General features: G+C 49.5%; 1 protein-coding gene across 4 annotated transcripts in view; it reads left to right on the top strand.

Annotated features, from left to right (window-relative positions):
- Nucleotides 1-19,274, top strand: part of skd (mediator complex subunit skuld) — a 161,282-nt gene that overhangs the window by 44,057 nt on the left and 97,951 nt on the right. For all 4 annotated transcript variants that reach the window (XM_075684473.1, XM_075684474.1, XM_075684472.1 and 1 more), the window contains exons 3-8: nucleotides 7,455-7,539; nucleotides 8,229-8,306; nucleotides 9,137-9,297; nucleotides 10,214-10,414; nucleotides 10,948-11,467; nucleotides 13,502-13,733. In XM_075684473.1, the coding sequence (XP_075540588.1) occupies nucleotides 7,455-7,539; nucleotides 8,229-8,306; nucleotides 9,137-9,297; nucleotides 10,214-10,414; nucleotides 10,948-11,467; nucleotides 13,502-13,733 (1,277 nt within the window). The remainder of the gene's footprint in view (nucleotides 1-7,454; nucleotides 7,540-8,228; nucleotides 8,307-9,136; nucleotides 9,298-10,213; nucleotides 10,415-10,947; nucleotides 11,468-13,501; nucleotides 13,734-19,274) is intronic.

The raw sequence follows: 19,274 nt of genomic DNA, 5'->3' as shown, positions 1-19,274 counted from the left end.
AGATAACAGCGGCCCAGCCGGGCGCTCAGAACCTCCCCCCCCCCCCCCCCGCCTTCCCTCCGAGCATTGCGCGCGACGGAAAATCGGCGGATTTCTTCCCCGCTTTCTTCGAGGCGCGATCGCCGACACCCTCGCACGCTTCCCCACACATACAGCATACGGCGCGCGGCGGCAATTTTTATCGCCCTTGGACTTTATACGGAACCTCACAGCGACGTCGTCGGCAGAAATGCGCCTGGAATGTCCATATATTTGCTATCGCAATAATAGTAATGGTTGTGGTCGTGTCGAGCAATCCCTCTTGGGCTATCATCGAGCGCCTTTGGTGGACACGTAGATGTGAACGTTCCGTAGCTTGGTATTGACGTCCCAGAAGTAGACTTGAGCATTTCCCTATGCGCCATGTATGAGCCAGAACATCATTACACGTTGGCGGAAAGGCTTGCAAGTTGATAATGCCAGGATCATTGAGGACACGCGCCTATTCACGAGAGTCGCGCATGGCGAGAGAAGGCGCTGTTTGAACGAACAGCGGCGGCGCGTCACGTCAGCTCTGTACCGTCGGCGAGGCGCCAGTCGCTCTGCTCACGCACCCGTTCTGGCGCGAGGAGCGTGGAGCAGCAAACAGCGCTCGTGAACGCGCACCGGGAGCCGTCGCGACGCTGCGAGGCGAGACGAGTTGTCGCGGGCGAGGCAGTCGCGTGACGAGCGCGCGTGCCGGCCGCTCTCAGAAGCCACACGGCTGCACGCACGGCATCCTATCTCTCTCTCTCCTCCCCCCCCCCCCCCCCCGCTGCTTGCGGCCGGCCTTGGGGCGCGCCGTTGCTTCTAGCTTCCTCGGAGGTCTCTTCGCGCGGTGCGCAGGACGCCTTTGGCACAGGACGCCTTTGCCGTTTGCGAGCCTGCCGTTTGTCTACTTGCTTATCTGTTTTCCCCCCGCCTCATCTCTTCCTTGTTTTTGTTGTCTTTGCAGTTTTTCTCGAATCTTTTGTGTTGTATGACTGAGACGCCTCCGCAGTCCTCGATCCGTTTTGTTTCTGCAGCTGCGAAACAGCTGTTCTCGCCGCCTTCGTGAAGCAGTGGTCGGTTAAACGCCCAGGCGACGGCTTTGATTTCTTTTGTCGACGACCCCATTACTCTAGAAAACAAAAGAACTGGAGCGCCTTTTTTGCTGATCCGCGTACGGCTTGGGTTTAATTAGCTCGGCAACTTTTTTTTTATGCGTGCATCGCAATTGACATCCGCGTCGTCGTTCATTGTTCGGGTCGTGCGCGCGGAGATGCGCTCGTGCCTCGTACCGCGCGCAGTCCAGGCGCAGCGGCGTGCTCGCTCCGCGCTGCGGCGCATCGCTGCGTCCTCGCTTGTTTTCCCTTCCCTGGCCACGAGCGGCGGCGGGGTTGTCGCGCGACCTACTTCTGGTTGCTTGCAGCGCCGGCGGGCTTCCGTCTCGGCTGCCAAAATAACGCGGCCACAGGGCACATTTGCCCTTATGCCGGCGCTGCCCCGCGTGGCGTTGATGCCGACTGCCGCCGCAGAGTTTCTGCGGAGTGTGTGCTACCGTTGGTATCCTTCGCAGTTTTCTTTGGGGAGTCGGTCGCGCACCTGGCGACCTCGCCCCCTCTTGGCTGCCGCCTGCCTCTCCGTGCAAAACCAGGCGCCCCCTTGCCTTCCTCGCTGGCGTATCCTTTCTATTCCGGACAGGGGTGGGGGGGGGGGGGGGGATTTTCGGGCGTGGTGTATTGACCGGTCGGCCCGGCTGCGATGGAAAAGTAAAGAACTGAGTGGGGCTGACTCGCGCAACCCTCGTGGCTGATGTCTCCTCAACTGGCTCCTTTCGTCCGAAAAGCGCGGGCACCGTGAAAGAGAGGAAGTAAAGGAGGACGGCGCATGTGCGCTTCTAGTTGCGTGCATAGTTGACGAAACGCAGCGTCGGCGTTGCGCGTGCCCATCTCGGAAGGAATTTGGCGATCATTAGCCGTGCTTGCTTTGAGGAGGTCGTGTTGGGCTGAAGGGCGCTTTCCTGTGTGCGGTGCTTATTTGGAAACCTGGCTGCTGCGCTCACGACGGCCCGTGTCACGGTGGGGTAGTGCGGGGATGGCCCAGTAAGTTAGGCGGGGTCGTTTGTCTGAACTCCGCAGCGGGAGAGGTGCGCTGCCGGTTCCGGCTCGTGGCGGGGCGCTCCGTTGCACCGAACAGCGGCGTCAGGAGGCGCGAGCCCGCGGCTTTCATGGCGGTGCACGGATTCGTTGAGAGCAGAGAGACCGAGCGCAGGCAGAGAGAGAGGGGGCGACCAGGTAAGGTCGCGCGAGTCGGCGGTCTCATCCTTGGCTTTGTAGCCGCCCTTCCCCCGCCCGAGACGGTGGGAGAGGCTATACCTCCCGACCGGAAACGGGCCACTTTCTCCCCGTGATCCGTTGGCCGTTGTGTGTGCCCGAGGAATGCCGCCGTTCTTTCCCCCTGCGGAGGTGCGTGGTGGCCTGCACACCCGTGCTGGTGGGCGTCGGGGTGTAGGCCCCCGTGCTAGCGCTCACGTAGCCTTTGCTGCGGCGCGAGCGTTGCCCGCACCGTGTGCGTCTGACGCCGCGGGTGCGGGTTATTATTCTTAAAACACTCGGTATAGGACTGCATCATTGTGGCGCGTTAACGAAGCGCGAGACTTCTCTGCTACTGGGGAGTGTGGGCCTCTGGTGACAAAGCAACTTGATGCGTGTGCAAGAATGGTATTCTGATTTTGCCGGAGCACCAAGCGGTAAAATTATGACTCGTAGCGCATAGTTGCTGAATGTGGTGCATTTGTAATACGCTTTGCAGTCGTGGCCTCTACAGGGCTGTTTTGTGTCCTATGTATATATGTTTATATATACATTGTTGCATCTCTGTAGTGCAATCGGCGAAGCACATGAAGACGTGCTAACAGCACTATTAGGTAGCGAGTCTGTTGTGTACACGCTGCGTGCCGAAAAGTTATGCGGACGTGCCCCGGTGTAGAGCGGCTGCGTTGCCCTTCCCAGTGGCGCCGCGTCACGCACCGCGTGTGTCGGCGATACACGGCGAATGCTCCCCCCCCCCCCCTTCTTATTTCGCGAAAAGGCGGTGGCCCCCAGCCTTCTCCTCGCTGCCTCGACTCAGGTCTGTCTTTCGGCGCCGCTGGGGAACACCCCCTCCCGTTCCACGGAGCCAGCCGCCCGCCCGAGTTCATTGAGCCGGCCCGGTCTGCTCCTTCCTGAGGGGCGAACTCTGCTGCCGCTGCTTCTCTTCGGTGGCCACCTCCTCTCCGCCCCCCCCCCCCTTCCGCGCCCGTTTCAGCCGTAGCCGTGTGGTCGCACTGAGGCCTGGCGACAGGAGCGATCGCCGAGCACGCTCCTCTGTCAGTCCGCGCGCGGGGAGGACGGGTGGCCACGACGTCGCTCTGTCCCCTCGGCGCTGCTGCCCCTGCTGTCGTGGTCGAGGCGTTTTTTAACCGTCGTCGCCAGGTTGTGCAGCAGCTTCGCTCTCTTGACGCCTGCACCCCCCCCCCCTCGCCCGTTTTCGGACGCCTCTTCGTGGGGCGCCGTTGTGGTGGAAGGGCAGTGACCCAGTGTGCGCGATCGCGGTTGATACACTCCTCCGCTCGTGACACGCGTCGATTTGCTCGTTAGTGCGTCCGCCCGTCTCCTTCAGCCGCGGTCGAGTGGGAAATCGATGGGAATCGCTTGAACTGCATTCGTTCGATGCCCCAGGACGGGCACGCGCTGCAACAGCGAATGGCTTATTGGGAGACAAGTTCTGGCCACGCGAGAGCCGGCTTATGGCGCTCTTCGTCGGGGAGGTTTCACCCTCCGCCGTGGAGTCATGAGCATGCCGAGGTCAAAGTGGACCGGACTGGCGAAAAAAGAAAGGGGGTGTGCGTGTATGGGGGGGGGGGGTACATCGGCTCCCGCGACGTGCGCTCGCACGGCGCGCAGTCTACGCCCGGCGGCCGCGTGCGTGCGTGCTGGGGTGAACGCACCGGAGGGGGAGCGAGCCTCGCCGGCGGTCTCGCCCCACTGGCGCAAACGGGACCGCGCGCTTTTCTTTTTTCTCGCCCGGTCGTCAACCCGGCGGCCGCCTTTCCTTTTCGCCCGCCCCGTGTGCACTATGAACGAACGACGACGGTGCCCGGTTCGGTGTTTTCTCCTCAAGTGGGTCGGGCCCCGCGGTGCATTTATCCACGTTGAGAGATGGTCTCTTTCTCGAGTCCCGCTGAGGACTGACATTGGCCTGCTTGCTCCTGTTGGTTGGATTCTTGGTGAGCAGCTCGGGTTCGGAGAGAGAGCACGCGGGTAGGCTTTCTGGAAGGCGAACCTTTCGATCAGGTTTAATTACCTATATTTCTCGCGAGTATGCGATCAGAAACGGGAAGAAAACTGTCGTATCTGCTCTATTAAGCGCACGCCGTCTTGGCTGCGCCCTATTTACGCGCGCGCGCGCAAGTGTTGCGACACATGCCCCCGGGGACAGGCAGGGTCCTCATCGTACAAAGCGGGCGTGGCTTCTCTCTCCCCGCGGCAAGCCCTTCTAGATGGCCAGGTGACCAAACCCGCTCGCCTCGAAATTTAATCGATCACTATTACGTTTTCCCGCACTCCGAGGAGAATGATTTTTGTTGCCAACGAATCTTCGCTCGGTTAAAAACTCGCCGACTAAATTTGAAAGGGTCGCACGTCTTATGATGCCTTGGGTGCCTTTAGCACAGCAAGGTGGGGGGAGGCGGCGCTTTTCTTTATTTTGAGGCTTTCCCGGTGACCGAGTGTGGTGTTCCTGATCGTAGCTGAAGCGTAGAAGGGGCCGGCGCAGCAAAAAAGTCGACCACGCCGCGCGCGCTTTGGTTGACCCATATGCGGGCGCTCGTGCACAAGCGCACGGGAGGGAGAACGAAGGCGCGCGCGGGTTGCGGCCTGGCAAGGTCGCAGGTATGTTTGGAAACAATCGTCGCAAGGTTCTGCGTGTTGCCGCGCACGAAATGCGCGCCTGCCGGAGCACAAAAGGAGAAGAGGTTCGGATCCGACCAGTCGATCGTGGGGCAGTTTCCGCTCGCGTGCCCCCAGATTTTTCCGCTCGCCGTTGTTTCGCCGCTATTGGCGCGCACGCGTACTACGCCCGCTCGCGACGGGGCTTCAGAAACAGCGAGGTGGCCAGAAAGCGGGCTCGCTGCTGTGCCAACGCAGTGTAAGGGGAGGGGAGGCGCGAGTCTTCGCGACCTGCGCCGGTCGATAGACGCCGAGGCCGGCGAGGTGCGTGCCGCCGAGAGTGAGGGACGCACGCAGAGCGCAGCTCGCTTCCGCGTGCAGCGATTGTGGTCGTTTCCGGGTCCGCGGCCGCTTGTGGCAGCGAGAGAGAAGAGCAGCCGTGTCCGACGCTTTCCATACATCCGTTGTCGACCAACGTTTTGCATGCGTCTCCGTGGAAGAGCGACGCTTTGCGCGTCGACGACTTGTGTGCACCTGTCAGCAGAGCAGGCATGTCAAGGCCGGTTGTTGAACATGCCTCGTTGATAGCTCAGAAGCAATGCAGCGCGTAAGCCAAGGACGCAGAAGTAAATGTCGTATACAAAACGGTGCGACCGCCACGGCTCACTGTCTCGCATGTCTTAAGCGTTGCAATGTTTTCGATACAAATGTTCGTTTGATAGGTAGCAATGACGTTACGTCATTTTACTTGGGTACACCATCGCAAAACATTTTTTTTTTTTTTTGCTTTGTAAATAAAGTGACCTTGTATACTTTCACGAACGACGCCGCCGTTTCAAGCATGTGTCGCAACCCACACGCGCTTCATGCAGAAAGCCGTGGGACTGCGATTACGGTTCTCCGGGTTTTGTAACCGTTTCTCAAGACGCTTTGCAAGCTCTGGCGAAATAAATGGAAGCCGTTGGACCAGTGGAATAAAGAAGAACGTGCGCGGCGGCGCAACAGCACGTAAGGGGGCCTCGGATCAATCGATGCGTGGCGCGCGTGTAGGCATTTGCCTGCTGCGCACCGCGAAAACGGCGGCGAGGGATGTTGGCTGAGGGGGGCCGCTTCCTCCTCCTTCCGCTCCCGAGACCCGGGGCGCTGGCGCGGGGCCGAAAGGGGTCGCCAAGGTGGTGGAGGCGGCGTGTCGTGTCACGTGATGGCCCTACCCGCGCGCTCGTCGGCGACCACCGGCTCTGCTGCTCGCTAGGATGACGCCTGCGTGCGGGCGGGAAAGAGGGCGCGGTTGAGCGCAATCCGTAACGTGTCGGTTTCGGCGGCCCAAAATTAGTCCATCGCACTGGAGCTTTTGACGGGTGCGTCCAAATTGGGATGTGCAGACTCGCGAGTTTTCATGTTGCCGCTGCGTTTAAGCAAGGTCCGACATCTGACTCCCCGTGAAGTATCTGCACCTTTCCGCCACGCAGATGGCAGCCGCGGCCAACTTGTGTCAGTAGTGCTTGTCCACAACACGCAGTTTCGTTTTGTTGATCCACTGCCTTTTGGAAGCTGGTGCTCTTTCCCATTACATTTCTGTCAGAAATTATTTCTCACATTTTGCTAGCTTGGATAAGTGCCACTGACAGGTATCTTGACATGCAGCCGTTATTTTGTGTCATAGTCTAAACTCACTATTTTGCTAAAGCAAAACACATGTCCTGGCGCTCTTTGGCCTTAGATGCCCTTGTGCCAATAAACTTCAATCATCATCATCATCTTGACATGCCAGTCGTCATCAAAGAAGTGTTATGTTAGTATGACTTGCCCAAATCAACTGGAATGCTGTTCAAGCTATTCAACTCAACATTCATTCATGCATGTCATCAGTGTTTACTGTGTTGGAAATTCAAAACATTAATGATTGTCAAAAGGTAACCAGAAAAAGAAATTTATTAAGCAGAGCAACACTGGTGCAACATCTGCGACCTTGTGTTGACAGCAGTTACACTGTGGCATCTACAAACATCAGCTCAAGACACTTGTTTGTACATTGACATGATAAATGCCTGTACATTGTGGGCCGCAGAACCTATTTACTATGCAGTGAGAATATGGCAGGGAAGAAAGCTGGAGATTTGACATTATATTGACTACTAGCTTTTAAGCTATTTGTCCAAAGAGTGTTTTGTATACTTCTTTTGGTTTCTTGAATATAAATGTTAAAAAAAATCAAAGAAAGAAAGATAATTGCTTCAAGTTGTGAATATTATCTGTACATGACACAAAGAACACTGACTTCTGAGTGTATTGATTTTGGTATGATTACGCCATTTGTCTTTAGGCAATGAATATGAATGCGTTAAAAGGCTATGTACATTGCAAAAAGTGCCATTTTCATATAGGAGCTGTTTGCTGATATGTCATCACTGAAGTAATGCCTGGGACTAGCTATGAAGTTTTATTTCAGCACATTTAGGACCTCTGTCTTTTTCGTCTCATTTAATAGCAATCCAAGCATGACAGAGCAAATAATTTCCGTTACAGACACAGAGCAAGGCAGCTGGGAAAATGGCCTCTCCTACGAGTGTCGTTCCCTATTGTTCAAGGCTCTACACAACCTTATACAAAGGTATGTCACCCCAGCGTGTTGCCACTTGTCATGAATGGAAGGCTTTGGCAAGTGCAAGTCTGTGAGGCAGATTTTTAAAAAGCGACTAATGCCCAGGCAACATAGGCACAGAATTGACATTGTTGTGAATGTGTGTACTGCTAGATAAATATAACGACTTAGAAATTTAAGACACTTAGCAGCTCATTTTATTCAGATCACTATTATTCAGGATATGCAGATACAGCACATACTTATTAAGAAGTGTGTGCGTTTTCTGCATATTCAGATGACATTAAAACAACAGTACTTTCCCCAAGAACTGCAATCACGAACTAACTTGCAATATTCAATGCTAAATGTGTTGCTGTTACGGCTTTTTGGTGTTGGTAAAGCTAAGTGTGCCAAGGGGGGATCCAGAAATTATGTTTTATGAAATGCCCTATACACATGATGTCACCAACCTCACTCATGTCGCAGTTGCATAAGCCTACTATCTAACGAATTTGTGTTGGGGTGCTGTATTTGGCAAATTATTTGCTAACTGTTTGTGAGGGGCTTTTGGGCATTTTCATTCTTAAATAGTGGCAATTTCAACGAGTGTACAACCATCCCACTTATATCATCACCACCAACTGTGAAGGTTCCTTACACTAACACATGTATGGTACCTAATTTGTGTTTTCATTCTGTTTCCTGCACACTTGCAGGTGCCTATTATCAAGAGGATTTACCAGGATGGGCAAGTGGTTTCTTCAGCCCTGCGATAGTTCAGACAAAGATAGGGGGTAAGGACAGTGTTTTTTATGATTATTGTGTTGCATTAATGCAGTGCTGGCCTCATTAAAGGGACACAATTGTTTGAAACTCTAGTCTCATTAAATTCACGGTAAGAGGTTACCGAAATTTGCTAAGTTCAAAATACAGTGTAGTCCATCTTTACTGATAAAAATTAACTAGGCCCGAGCAGACTCCCTCAAAATGCATCACTTGACGGCAAGCTAGTGCAGGTACTTAGAGGCACCCTCGCTGTGTATCTTTCATTCTTGCATTTTCTCTCTCTTGCCAAGCCTCTTCTCACAGTAGGAGTGGCTCTTTTATACATGGGACGAATACAGTTGAAATTATCTTGCCTGCCCCTTTAAGGGCTTTAGAGAAAGGTGTAATTTTTTTTTTTCATTATTATAAACTATCCTTAGGTAGTACTTTATTGAGACAAGGGCATTAAGGTAGCATTTTAGGCTGCTGATAATTAGCTGTCCTTTCACTTCAATATTCGATTCAATATTTGATACTTACTAGTGTTTGTATTCGAAAAAGTTTATATTTGCCCATCTCTAGTGAACAGAAATAATCAGAATGTCTGTTATGAATAATTTTGTTGAAATGTAGAATGTAATTACTCTGTATTCAGTTTCTAAGAATGGAGTATAGTCCCAAGTGTAGGTTTTGGAGTCTGAATTAAGCCGCTGTTCAAATGCAGGGTAACATGGAAACACAACAACACATTGAAGTAGTCTCGTAATGATTCGCATAGGAATTTATGTGATAGCACCTTTCTTTTGAAAATTAACACTTCTGCAAATGCCACTGTGGCCTCCCCCCTCTTTTTTTACAGGGGCTCCAGTGGAACGCAGCTTTCGTTTTCATTTCACTTCTTCGTACATGGTGACAGCACGGTGTGTGCCAGCGTTGATGTGCGGCAACACCCACCCATCCATCGTATCTCTAGGCAGCATTTGTTGGCTGCACAGTCTGCTAGCCAAAGCCCGTGTAAAGGTAAGAAACGCCATGTGGCGGCACTGTTGCCGTGGGGAAAGTAATACCAACATCACTACTGTTCTGTTTATAATTTTGCCCCTGATGGTTGCCATTGCTTAGCCCCAGACAGACATTCTTACTGAATATATTTTCTTTATCTCCTTCCATGAAGATGATGCCAGCCAGAACGCATTTCTTTCCATACAACTAATTTCTACAAAAATAATTCCCACACAACATTTTTTGTTGTCTCAGTGCCCTAATCTCCCACTGCTACTACAGCTGGAGCTACTACAGCTGGAACACTCTCCTTGACTGCCTCTTGTATTGCATCTCAATGGCTGGCCAGGAATGGCCAGAAAATAACAGTGCCCTATTTATGTTCCTGATTTATGGGGAAACATAGCGGTATTACTAGTGACCTGTCAATGTTGTATAATGTTTACAGTATTAACTCAGGTAGGCTCACAAAGTTCACCATGCTGCTTGTGAGCATACCTTACACAACTCTCCCTACTTGTGTGATTCAGTAATTATGGCTGTGGCATCAGTCATGCTGCATTTAGCTAATATTGTTAATAATTTATGACTTTAGTTTCACTGCCAGTTGTTTTACCTGAATGAGTCCCTTTGTTTTGGACAGTTTGTGTGAAGCGTTTAAAAGATAGGTACCCGAACAACTGTTATAAGTGGAGAGATCTGCTAAAAAGCAGGGAACTCTCAGGTTGTAAGGGCACAATGCTGTTGCATAAAAGGAAATATCTGTTGCTCAGAGAGCATGCCTTGTCCTTGTTTTTATAGCTCTTTTCTTTCTCCGTTAATTGCTTTTCAAGTTTCAAGCTCCCTGGTTTGGCCTCAATGCAAATATTCATGTTAATCCTTGACCCCCCCCTCCCCCCATTTCTTTTTTTCTTTTCACTCCTGTGTGAAATAGTGATTCTGGGGCCCTATGGCCTGGCTGGTGTGCTGACAGGCCAAGGATTCAAAGAGAATGACGTGTCCACCCAGACATTGTTGGCTGAGTGGCACCAGTTCTACCCACTGCCTCTCCTCAGCAACTCTGCCCATCGGGGCGATGCAACTCCCTCAACTGGAGACGAGGAACCCTTGCCGTGTGCTCTTGAGGTCCTTGTAGGTGCGTACATTTACAAAGAATAACTGTGCCCGGTATCCTGGAACATTATTGGTGGGAGAGCCCTTGTTCTGTAGTGGACATAAAATGATATTGTGTCCATCCAGGTGCTGTTTCAGCGACTTGGCAAGCAATAATATGGTGTATGTGGTGAGCAGTGCAGATGGGGCAAGAGATATACAAATTTCAAGCTTCTCACTCCAGTGAAAGTTATACAACTGGTCACTGTTTTGAGCTAGTCTCTATTTGGACACTGTTACACCCAGCAAAGGTCAACACTGTTGCTGTGAAAGAGTGGGCTCTTCTTTACCGGATGGTGCTACGTCCATCTGTAACATTGCAGTTCTGTAGTTCTCCACTGTATACATTTGAAGAAGTTTCGGCTAAAGGTCTGTTGCTGCTTTGCATACGATTACCCAAATGGCCAAAATGAAATACTAAAGCTGTTACTGGAACATTAGTATGTTGCCTGTGTGCCGAGCGATGAAGGAAGGCTACTGCAAAGATTCAATACTCCGAATTTTTTTCCCTCATAGGTGGTGTCAAGTTGCGGTATCCCTCATCCTATGTGTTCGTTGCCGAAAGTGATGAAGTGGTGCCAGGGCAGCAAACCGAGCCGTCCCAAGGCACCACCCCTGCAACTCCTGCCCCAGCAGTAGCAAGTGGGCCATTTGGTGCAGCGGGTGGCACGCATGGCAGTGCACCTCCCCGGCCGCACAGTTTTCCAGTTGGTGCCAAGCCTGGCATTCCACCTGGTTTGACAGCTGTTCTGACACCTCCTACGTCACCTTGTGAGCCAGGCTACCTCCATAGTGCCATGATGGCAGCAAGAACTGCAAGTGGTGCCACTGGGACGTCACAGTCTTCGCGGCCAGTGCGGTTGGCGCCCCCCGAACCGCCGATGGGACCCCAAGTGGCTCCCTGTGCACTGGTTGCACAGAAGGCAAAAGTGGCTGCATGGCAGGATTCTCTGCTCTCCAGGGCATGTGACGAAGAGGCTGGCGCTGGCTGGGACTTCTGCGACCCCTGCGGGCAGACTCATTGCTTCTGCTTTCGGTGTGTTTCACGTCACTGCCTACTTCCTGTGACCCGCCGTGGTGGCTTAATGGATGTGGCGTTAAGGGTGCACTGGTTTGATTCTAGGGCGCTATGGCTGTGTACATTTACATTCAGCTGTGTGTTGAAGAACCCTTGGTCATCAAAGTTAGTCCAGAGCCTTCCACCATGTCGCATCTTATAGCCCCATTATTGCTGCGCGATATCAAACTCCATGAAACATTCACGCACAGTTCTGCATGAACATCATGCAACCCTTGGGTGGTTTTATTATGTTTTCCTAGATGTTTATTGCGCAGAGGCGATGTCTTTGCAAAATTTTAACATTACAAATGTTGGGGAAATGTTTTGTTGATATCGATTGCCTTTACATTGGTGTATAATTCACTGGTGGGTCACAGTGCACCTGAGGGTATCATGTATGGTCCACTAGTGGTTTTCCATGAATGTGAATCGGTATTTTAAAGATTGCTGCAGCTGGGAGCTTGTTAAAGATGTATTATATTATTGGTTTCAAGTCGATTAGGAGCTATGTGTTAAACAGCTGGCTTCCTTTCTTTTGTACTTGAGGATTTTTCGTAAGTGCATGTTGTGTTACGGTATGCTTTACATTAAATTGAGAGATCAAGGCTAACTTACGGTACATCCGAATGGTTGCTACTGTACTCCAAATCGGTCTGCAGCTATGCGAAGCTCTTGAGATTGGACCCAGAGAAAGCCTGCCTCAGCCGAACGAGCTAGCTGCTCCCAGAGCATTCGGAGTAGTTACATGATTAAGATACTGTTGGATCTTGGTTGCGCTCCCGGCTCAAAGATGAGGTGCCTCCAAGTGCTACTTTTATTTTTTTCTCACAACTTGAGTACCAACTTTTGCCCAATTATTGCCATTGTGCCGTGGTCTATTCAAATTATTATCAATTGTTCTCAATTGGCTGCTCAAAAAAATAAAGTTTAGTTGTACCAGCTGGAGTATTGTAGAGAAAGTTTATCATACAATGAACATTATGTGGCTGCCTTATCCCTGTCGTTATCCAGCCAGCATCCCTGGCTGCTATAAATTGTCAGTCAACTTGGCGAGTACAAGTAATGAAAGCAAAATGAAATAAATTTGAAGAATGCAGAGCTGGTTTCTCCTTGCTTGAACTATACAGTGTAAAACCTTTGTTTTAGCAATATCCAAATGCTTTAGAGCACAGCTCTTAATGACCCATTCCTGTAACAAGCAACGGCGGCATTACCGAGCGAACGAGCGCAACAGCAAAATATGAAAGAGTGAACAAAGTGTGGCAGATGAAGAATGCGAGCCACTAACGGCGGACACATGCGCGCAAGAAACTGGTTTCGTTCGGACCCGCCCAACTGGTCGGTGCATACTCATATCTGGTCTCAGCTGGACCACTAGTTTTGTACTGTCGTCTGCTCACGTCAGCTCTCGCTCGCGCTTGTTTGGTTTTCTTGGTTTGTTCTCGTTCACGCTTGTTTCGATTGCCATGGTTTTCGATTAATTTGTAAACTGATTGTATGTGCGGTGCAAATTGTGTAGTACTTCCTGGAAGCCAAGTGGCACCAGTGGTTACACTGGACCCTTCGACAAATCATGTATAAAAGCCAAAGCAAAATGAAAACACGTATAGGGCTGCATTCAAATTTCGCATTGGGGAGTATCGTAATCGTTGGTTAATTTTTCACCTACCACAGTTTTTTTGTTGCTGAAGTTTCACAGGAGAAACTGCAGTTTTCTGGCGCACAACGTCCAACAAAATGCTCAGCGTCGTAGTTGATCCAGCTTTCTTTTGGACAATGGCTTCCAACAACCAGTGAAACCAGTCCGCGTCTCTGCAGCACCTCGCTTTCCCAACAATAGAAGTGCACATACAATGGTAGTTTATCATTCTTTGTACACAAGCCAAACAAACGGATCCCAAGCACTTGATTGAAGCATGCAAACAAAAATCTCCGAAGTTTAAGCAATATGAAATCAGTGAACAAATAAGCCGTACCTGAAATTGTACACTGACTTGATGCTCTGCGCAGGTGCAACCGTGGCACTCGGCCCTGTGTGGCCACTGCCACATCAGGGACTGGGAGTATGGTCAGCCGGGGCCCATCTCCAAGCCCGTCGGGAGGTGCCTCTGCCAAGAAGCCTGGTGTTGACAAGAGCCCCGCACATTCCTCCCTCAGCAGCCAGGCAAAGCCATCACGAAGTGCCACTGGCAGCAACAGTGCGCCTTCCACACCGTTTCACCGGCGCAGCCCTGTGCCTGGGGTGTGTAAACCCTCATTTACTAAACGCAGAGTTTGACTCCCTAATGACATGCAGGACCTTACATGCTCGGAAAGGATGCTATGAGCTGCCAAGCTACGAATGGATCAGGCAGTCAATTGTAGGCGTTGGCTCATGGACGACAAGTTCGCTAAGGCACTACTGCTATTTCTACACGAAGGGGGCCTCCACATAATCATTTAAATGAACAACTATGCTGCAGGGCGAGCATCATGAAAAAGAAATAAAGAAAGAAAGCTCATGATAGGCAGTTTTACAAGTTTTGCGACTCCAGTCTCAATCTTTCACTGCGTGCTGATTTGATAAAGCTGGAACAAACGGGACAGTAGAAACCTCTGGATAGGCATAGTTCCTATGATTATTGACCTAGTGCCTTGCTTTCGTTCAGTGCATTCAGTGTATGGGCACTAGAAATTCCACATTGTCCCGTTAAAGCCACAGCTGAAGTTGTAAATTGTATGTTCTGTCAGGTCGAGCACTTATTGAAAATGACAAATCAAGATTGCAGCCCTCGCTGCTGCATTGTAGTTGGGCCAGTGCCATGGAAATAGAAAGTGATTAATCGGTCACACAGTTGTAGGCACATTATTCAACTTGGTGTCAGAACATCATTTCCGATGACAACGTAACTGAGCTAACGAGGCCGCATTTTACATGACAGTGCCATGAGCATTGTATTATTAATTTGTGTGGTTTTCCTCATGTATCAGCAGAAAGAGTGTTTGATTCTGCTGACATTTTATGAGCTGTGGGCCTCCACAACTTGTTTGTTGACTAGTGACATGGCCATGAAAGCTGCAGACTTAATAAAGGCAGTGGTTCAACAAGAAAGTGGTACTTTACATTTTTTACATGGCTGCTCCATTATGTGCCTGATAGAATCATTGCTATATCTCTGCTCCTTTAGCATATGCTTTTGTCTTCAGTAGTACTGGCCCATAGCAATGTTATTTGTGCTTGTCATAATGCAGGTACAGTCGAACTAATTTATTACAGTCTTGTGTAGGCTTGTGCAAATATTCTATTGAATATTATGCTATTGAGTATTCCCTTCGGCTCAAATTTCAGCATTCGAAACTAAAAAATACGTACACATATTTGTCCGCACCCCCAATTACAACACTCTGGGAAGAAAAAGAAATCCATCCATATAACCTCCCTAAATACCTGCATACAGTGCCGAAATCATTGTAAAAGGTCTCTATTCACAGATGCATGAATTGGCCAAGTATTGTTGGTCAGCAGCTCTATTCCTCACCTCTTTGGTGATGCTGATGGCAGAGAACTGCACACTAAAAGTAGCTTCAAGGAAGCGCAAGTTGTGCTGCCGTGGGAGCACATCTCAAGGTGAAATTTGCCTGGCCATGAAGCCACACCTCAAGTTGAATTGGTGTGGAACCGACATCCGAATCTTACCGTTATATTTTAAAAATTTTCAAGATGTGTTATATGCAAAAACGTATGCCACATTTTAAAACGTATAATTGAGAGCTTCAGTTTTGGTGAGCAAGTTCCATCACATAGCTCATAACCAAGACAATTCAAAGATCAATTCGTTTGCATTTGCCTACTGATTTCTGCACCTACTCAATTATGAGCCAGAGTAAGCAGGCATAGTGAACAAGGGCCTGTAAACAAATTTTCTGTGCTGCTACAGCTGTAAGAAATGTCAGAAAGAAAGAAATAAACTGACTCCAGGGATGATGATATAACCAGCGCGAGAATTAACACGGAGCACTAAAAGAAGCGACAAGGACAAGCACTGGTTGTATCGTGGAATGCCATCTAGCCTGGTATCACACCTTGCTCCGGAGATGAACCTGTTTCCCTTGTTTTTACAAGTAAATAGCCAACTTAAATTTGTCCTCATCTGGCTCTTCTCTCAAGGCTTTGTGCAAATGCCACCACTATTCAAACTATTTGCCTTGTTCGAAATTATTCAACGCTAATTACTGTTCACTTTGACTGCTTCAAACCAAAAAATTTATATTTCACAAGCTTAATCATGTACTTTATTCTCCATATTGGAAACATCGTAAGGTTTCGGACAATGCTGTAGAGATGTCTTCTGTGGCACTGAATTACTACCATTGGCGGACATCACTGAATGTGTGGTAACCTCTGATTCAATACTCTTTCCTGTTGTTCGCACAGGAAGGTGTCACTCGTGAGGCCCACCATCTTTCTTATCTCACCCTCGCACACTTTCACTCGCACCTAAAGCACACAGTGCACAGTCGGTGTTAGTATCTTATCGCACTTGAGCTTTATTCGAAGCATGATGCGGCTCCACTTCGACAGGCCCCTTTTCGCAGGGTGCACGATTGGAGAGATGCGTTTGCAAGCAGCCAATTATAATTCCATCATTTGACCGTCTGCGTCCGTGGAAATTTCCATTTATTGTCTCCACATTCCTTTCTGGCCACAGTGAAATTTCGTTGTATTGAAATCGCATACAAACCACTTCATTATATTGAGGTCCTAAATGAGGTTATAAAAAGATAAATACTTTTTTACATTAAAACCTCGTTAAACTGTACCCGCTTAAAAGTAGTTTCATTTTAAAAGTAGTAAAGTCAAATCCCCGACTCAGCGGCCATTGAACATAATGTGTTTTGTATCCGCATAAACCGTACCAGCTTATTGCGTACACATCGGTTAAAACGTAGCGTTTCAACTTTTCGTCGCGCAAACACTACGGTGCGTCGTCTCCATCGGGCGGCCCGGCAGAACAACCAAGCCTCAGAGATCGGAACAGCCTCCAAGCACCCTGTGCGTTTGCGCGTGAAGCCACATCAACATCAACATCGTTTCGTCACCTTGCCAGAGAATGCTATGGCGTCATGCAAGCGAGGACTCGCGTCATGCCGAAGCTCGGATATAAAAGACGCTGGGTGCTCAGCATAGAAGGAAAATTAGACATCGTCCGTGCTATCGAACGTTACATGAAGAAGTCGGTGCCGGCACGCGTCGGGGATCTGCTGTTGACTACGGTGTGTTGCATTTGGAATGCGAAGAAGTTGCTCGACAGCGCTGCTGCGACCGTGAAGACATGTCGGCTGCGTGGTTCGACTTTTTGCCATCGTTGCCTCTGTAGTTGCCGACGTGTCGACTAGCGACAGTGATGAGGACGACATGGAAAGCGACAGCACGGGCGATTCAGGCCCGACAGTGGCATGAGCTGCATGTTACGTCAGCCTCATGAATGCAATCGTCGCGACGAGAACAGGGGCGCGATAACGTAACTCTATTCCAAACGAAAAGTATTCCAAACTCCGGTACCCGGCAATGAAAAAGGTGCCCCAGGACTTCTGCAGCACTACTGCAGGTGTGCACGGAAAATACGTAATGCCAGCGAGGAATCTGCCATGCGAGTGTTTGCCGAGAAGAGGGGGCTGGCTGGAAAGCTAGCACGCAGCTTCAGTAAGTTTGAGACCGTTGTCGTCGTGCTAGGCTGCCGCGGCATCAAACAATATAACACTTTTGTCGCGCGAAGTGAATAAATACTGCATGTTTTTTCCCCTTTCATCGCACTCTCTCCGAGTTACGTTTTCGACAGGTAAGTGGGCGATCTCATGCTATTTCGGTTAAACAGTACTACCGTTTAGTACGTACTTCTTCCGAGCTCCGGCCAACTACGGTTTAACGAGGTTTCACTGTATATCAATAATTTCGTTATACATTCGAAACCCATTATAACGAAGCCCCGAGACAAAAAAATATTTTCATATCCCTGGCGAACCCCCATAGGATTCAATGCTTTTCGTACCTCTCAACACGAAATGTCGCTGTACTACAATCCCACATTAGCGAAATTTGCAGCAACGTAACTCCGCATACTACCTGCCCGCGCAAGGCTAGCAGGCTCCGAAATGTGCTCAAATGCGATTGCTTTGCACTACACTAAAATTGCATAAAATACCCACACATTGCACTTGCGTGGGCGCCATCATTTTTGTTTACAGAAGCAGCCAAGCACCGGGAGCGATCACATGTGCTGCAAACACATCATGGCGGCCAGCTTGTTTGCTGACCATCCGTTTGAAGTGCCATGCATGTTGCTACTGACATGTAACAACGGTTTTTGCACAGCTAGTGCAATGCGTAATGTGCACCTCGGTGAGAAAAATGCAGCAAAAACAAGGAAATCCACGTCCCACCGACGCAGAATTGCTTAAGGCACTTGAGATGGCAGTGCAGCAGAGAGTACCACGCGTAGGGCCTGATTAAAGGGACACTAAAGGCAAATACTAGGTCGATGCGAACTGTTTAAATACCATTCCGGAAACCTCTCAACGCTTGTTTTGTGCCAAGAAAAGACTTACTGTATTTACTCGATTGCAATGCTTGCATTTTTAGTGACCAAAAAGAAAAAAAACTCCCTCTATTGTAATGCGCACCCGTTTGTCATGACTTAAATAAAGAAGTCTTTTACAGTACTGCGCACCTCGTTCGTTTTACAGAAATACAACTTTCTCCTGCTTGGAAAAATAAACATTTACTCCCAATACACTGAAGTTGCAATAAATAGAAAAGTTACAGTTTGACCTGAAAGGCAAAGCGTCAATTGCAATTGCAAATTAGTAGACAGCTATATGAAAAGTAAGGATAGTATTATCGGCCATATAAACTTTTAAACATTCACTTACTAAATTAACGAGCATAGCGTCACGTGTGTGCAAGCATGAAAACGTCTTACTCAGTGACTGCAGAAACTCTTTTATCAAAACAATGGAGTGAGGAAGTGCTGTAGCAGGAGTGAGCTAATTGACCTTTGTCTCGCGTCGACGTGAACTGAGCGACGAGAACGCAGTGCAGTGCGCATAGATGCGTAGACTCTGTCTCTATTGCAGATTGATTTCAAGCTAGGGGCTGCGTAGCCGCACTATACGCAGCAGCTACCAGAGCAGAACGGCTCTTCTGTTTGCGTTTGTCCTGCATGCAAGTTTCAGGCACCCCGAATGCCCAAGATGCGGCCCCATTTCTGTCCGTCTCTGCACACATGATCACTTTCCTTTTATTTCCGGCATCATGTGTCTTCGCAGTCGGAGCTTCCATGCTGACAGAGCAAACACAGAAAACGGGAAGACAAACAATGTACTAAACTAAGCACACATACTGCAGCTCATGGAGGAAGCTACGGCAGCTATGCTCGGAAGCATGTATGAAGCGGCCACTTTGAAATGCCGACAGCAACATAATAACGCAGGTTTAGGGTCGTACTCGATTCTAATGCGCACACAATTTTTAGACCCATTTTATCAGGAAAGAAAGTATGCGCTACATTCGAGTAAATACGGTAGTTTACGAGAAAACTGCATCTGAAGGGTCCAAATACCTTTTTTGAAATTCAAATCTCCTGCCACCCAACTAGGGGAGTGCTGATGTTGCAAGTGCCATCACTACCCTTTGCTGCTGTCGGTGAGTAAATCGGTACCCGACATATGGCAGTGTTGACCCAAAACAGCACGGTGCATTCGCCGCAACAGCTGCTTTTTGGTCAAGTGGAGTAGACCGTCGGGG

The sequence above is a fragment of the Dermacentor variabilis genome, chromosome 3 (assembly GCF_050947875.1).
Source record: "Dermacentor variabilis isolate Ectoservices chromosome 3, ASM5094787v1, whole genome shotgun sequence".
Classification (NCBI taxonomy): Eukaryota; Metazoa; Arthropoda; class Arachnida; order Ixodida; family Ixodidae; genus Dermacentor; species Dermacentor variabilis.
Note: the sequence above shows the minus strand (reverse complement) of the source record. Positions and strands in the feature narration are given on the sequence as shown.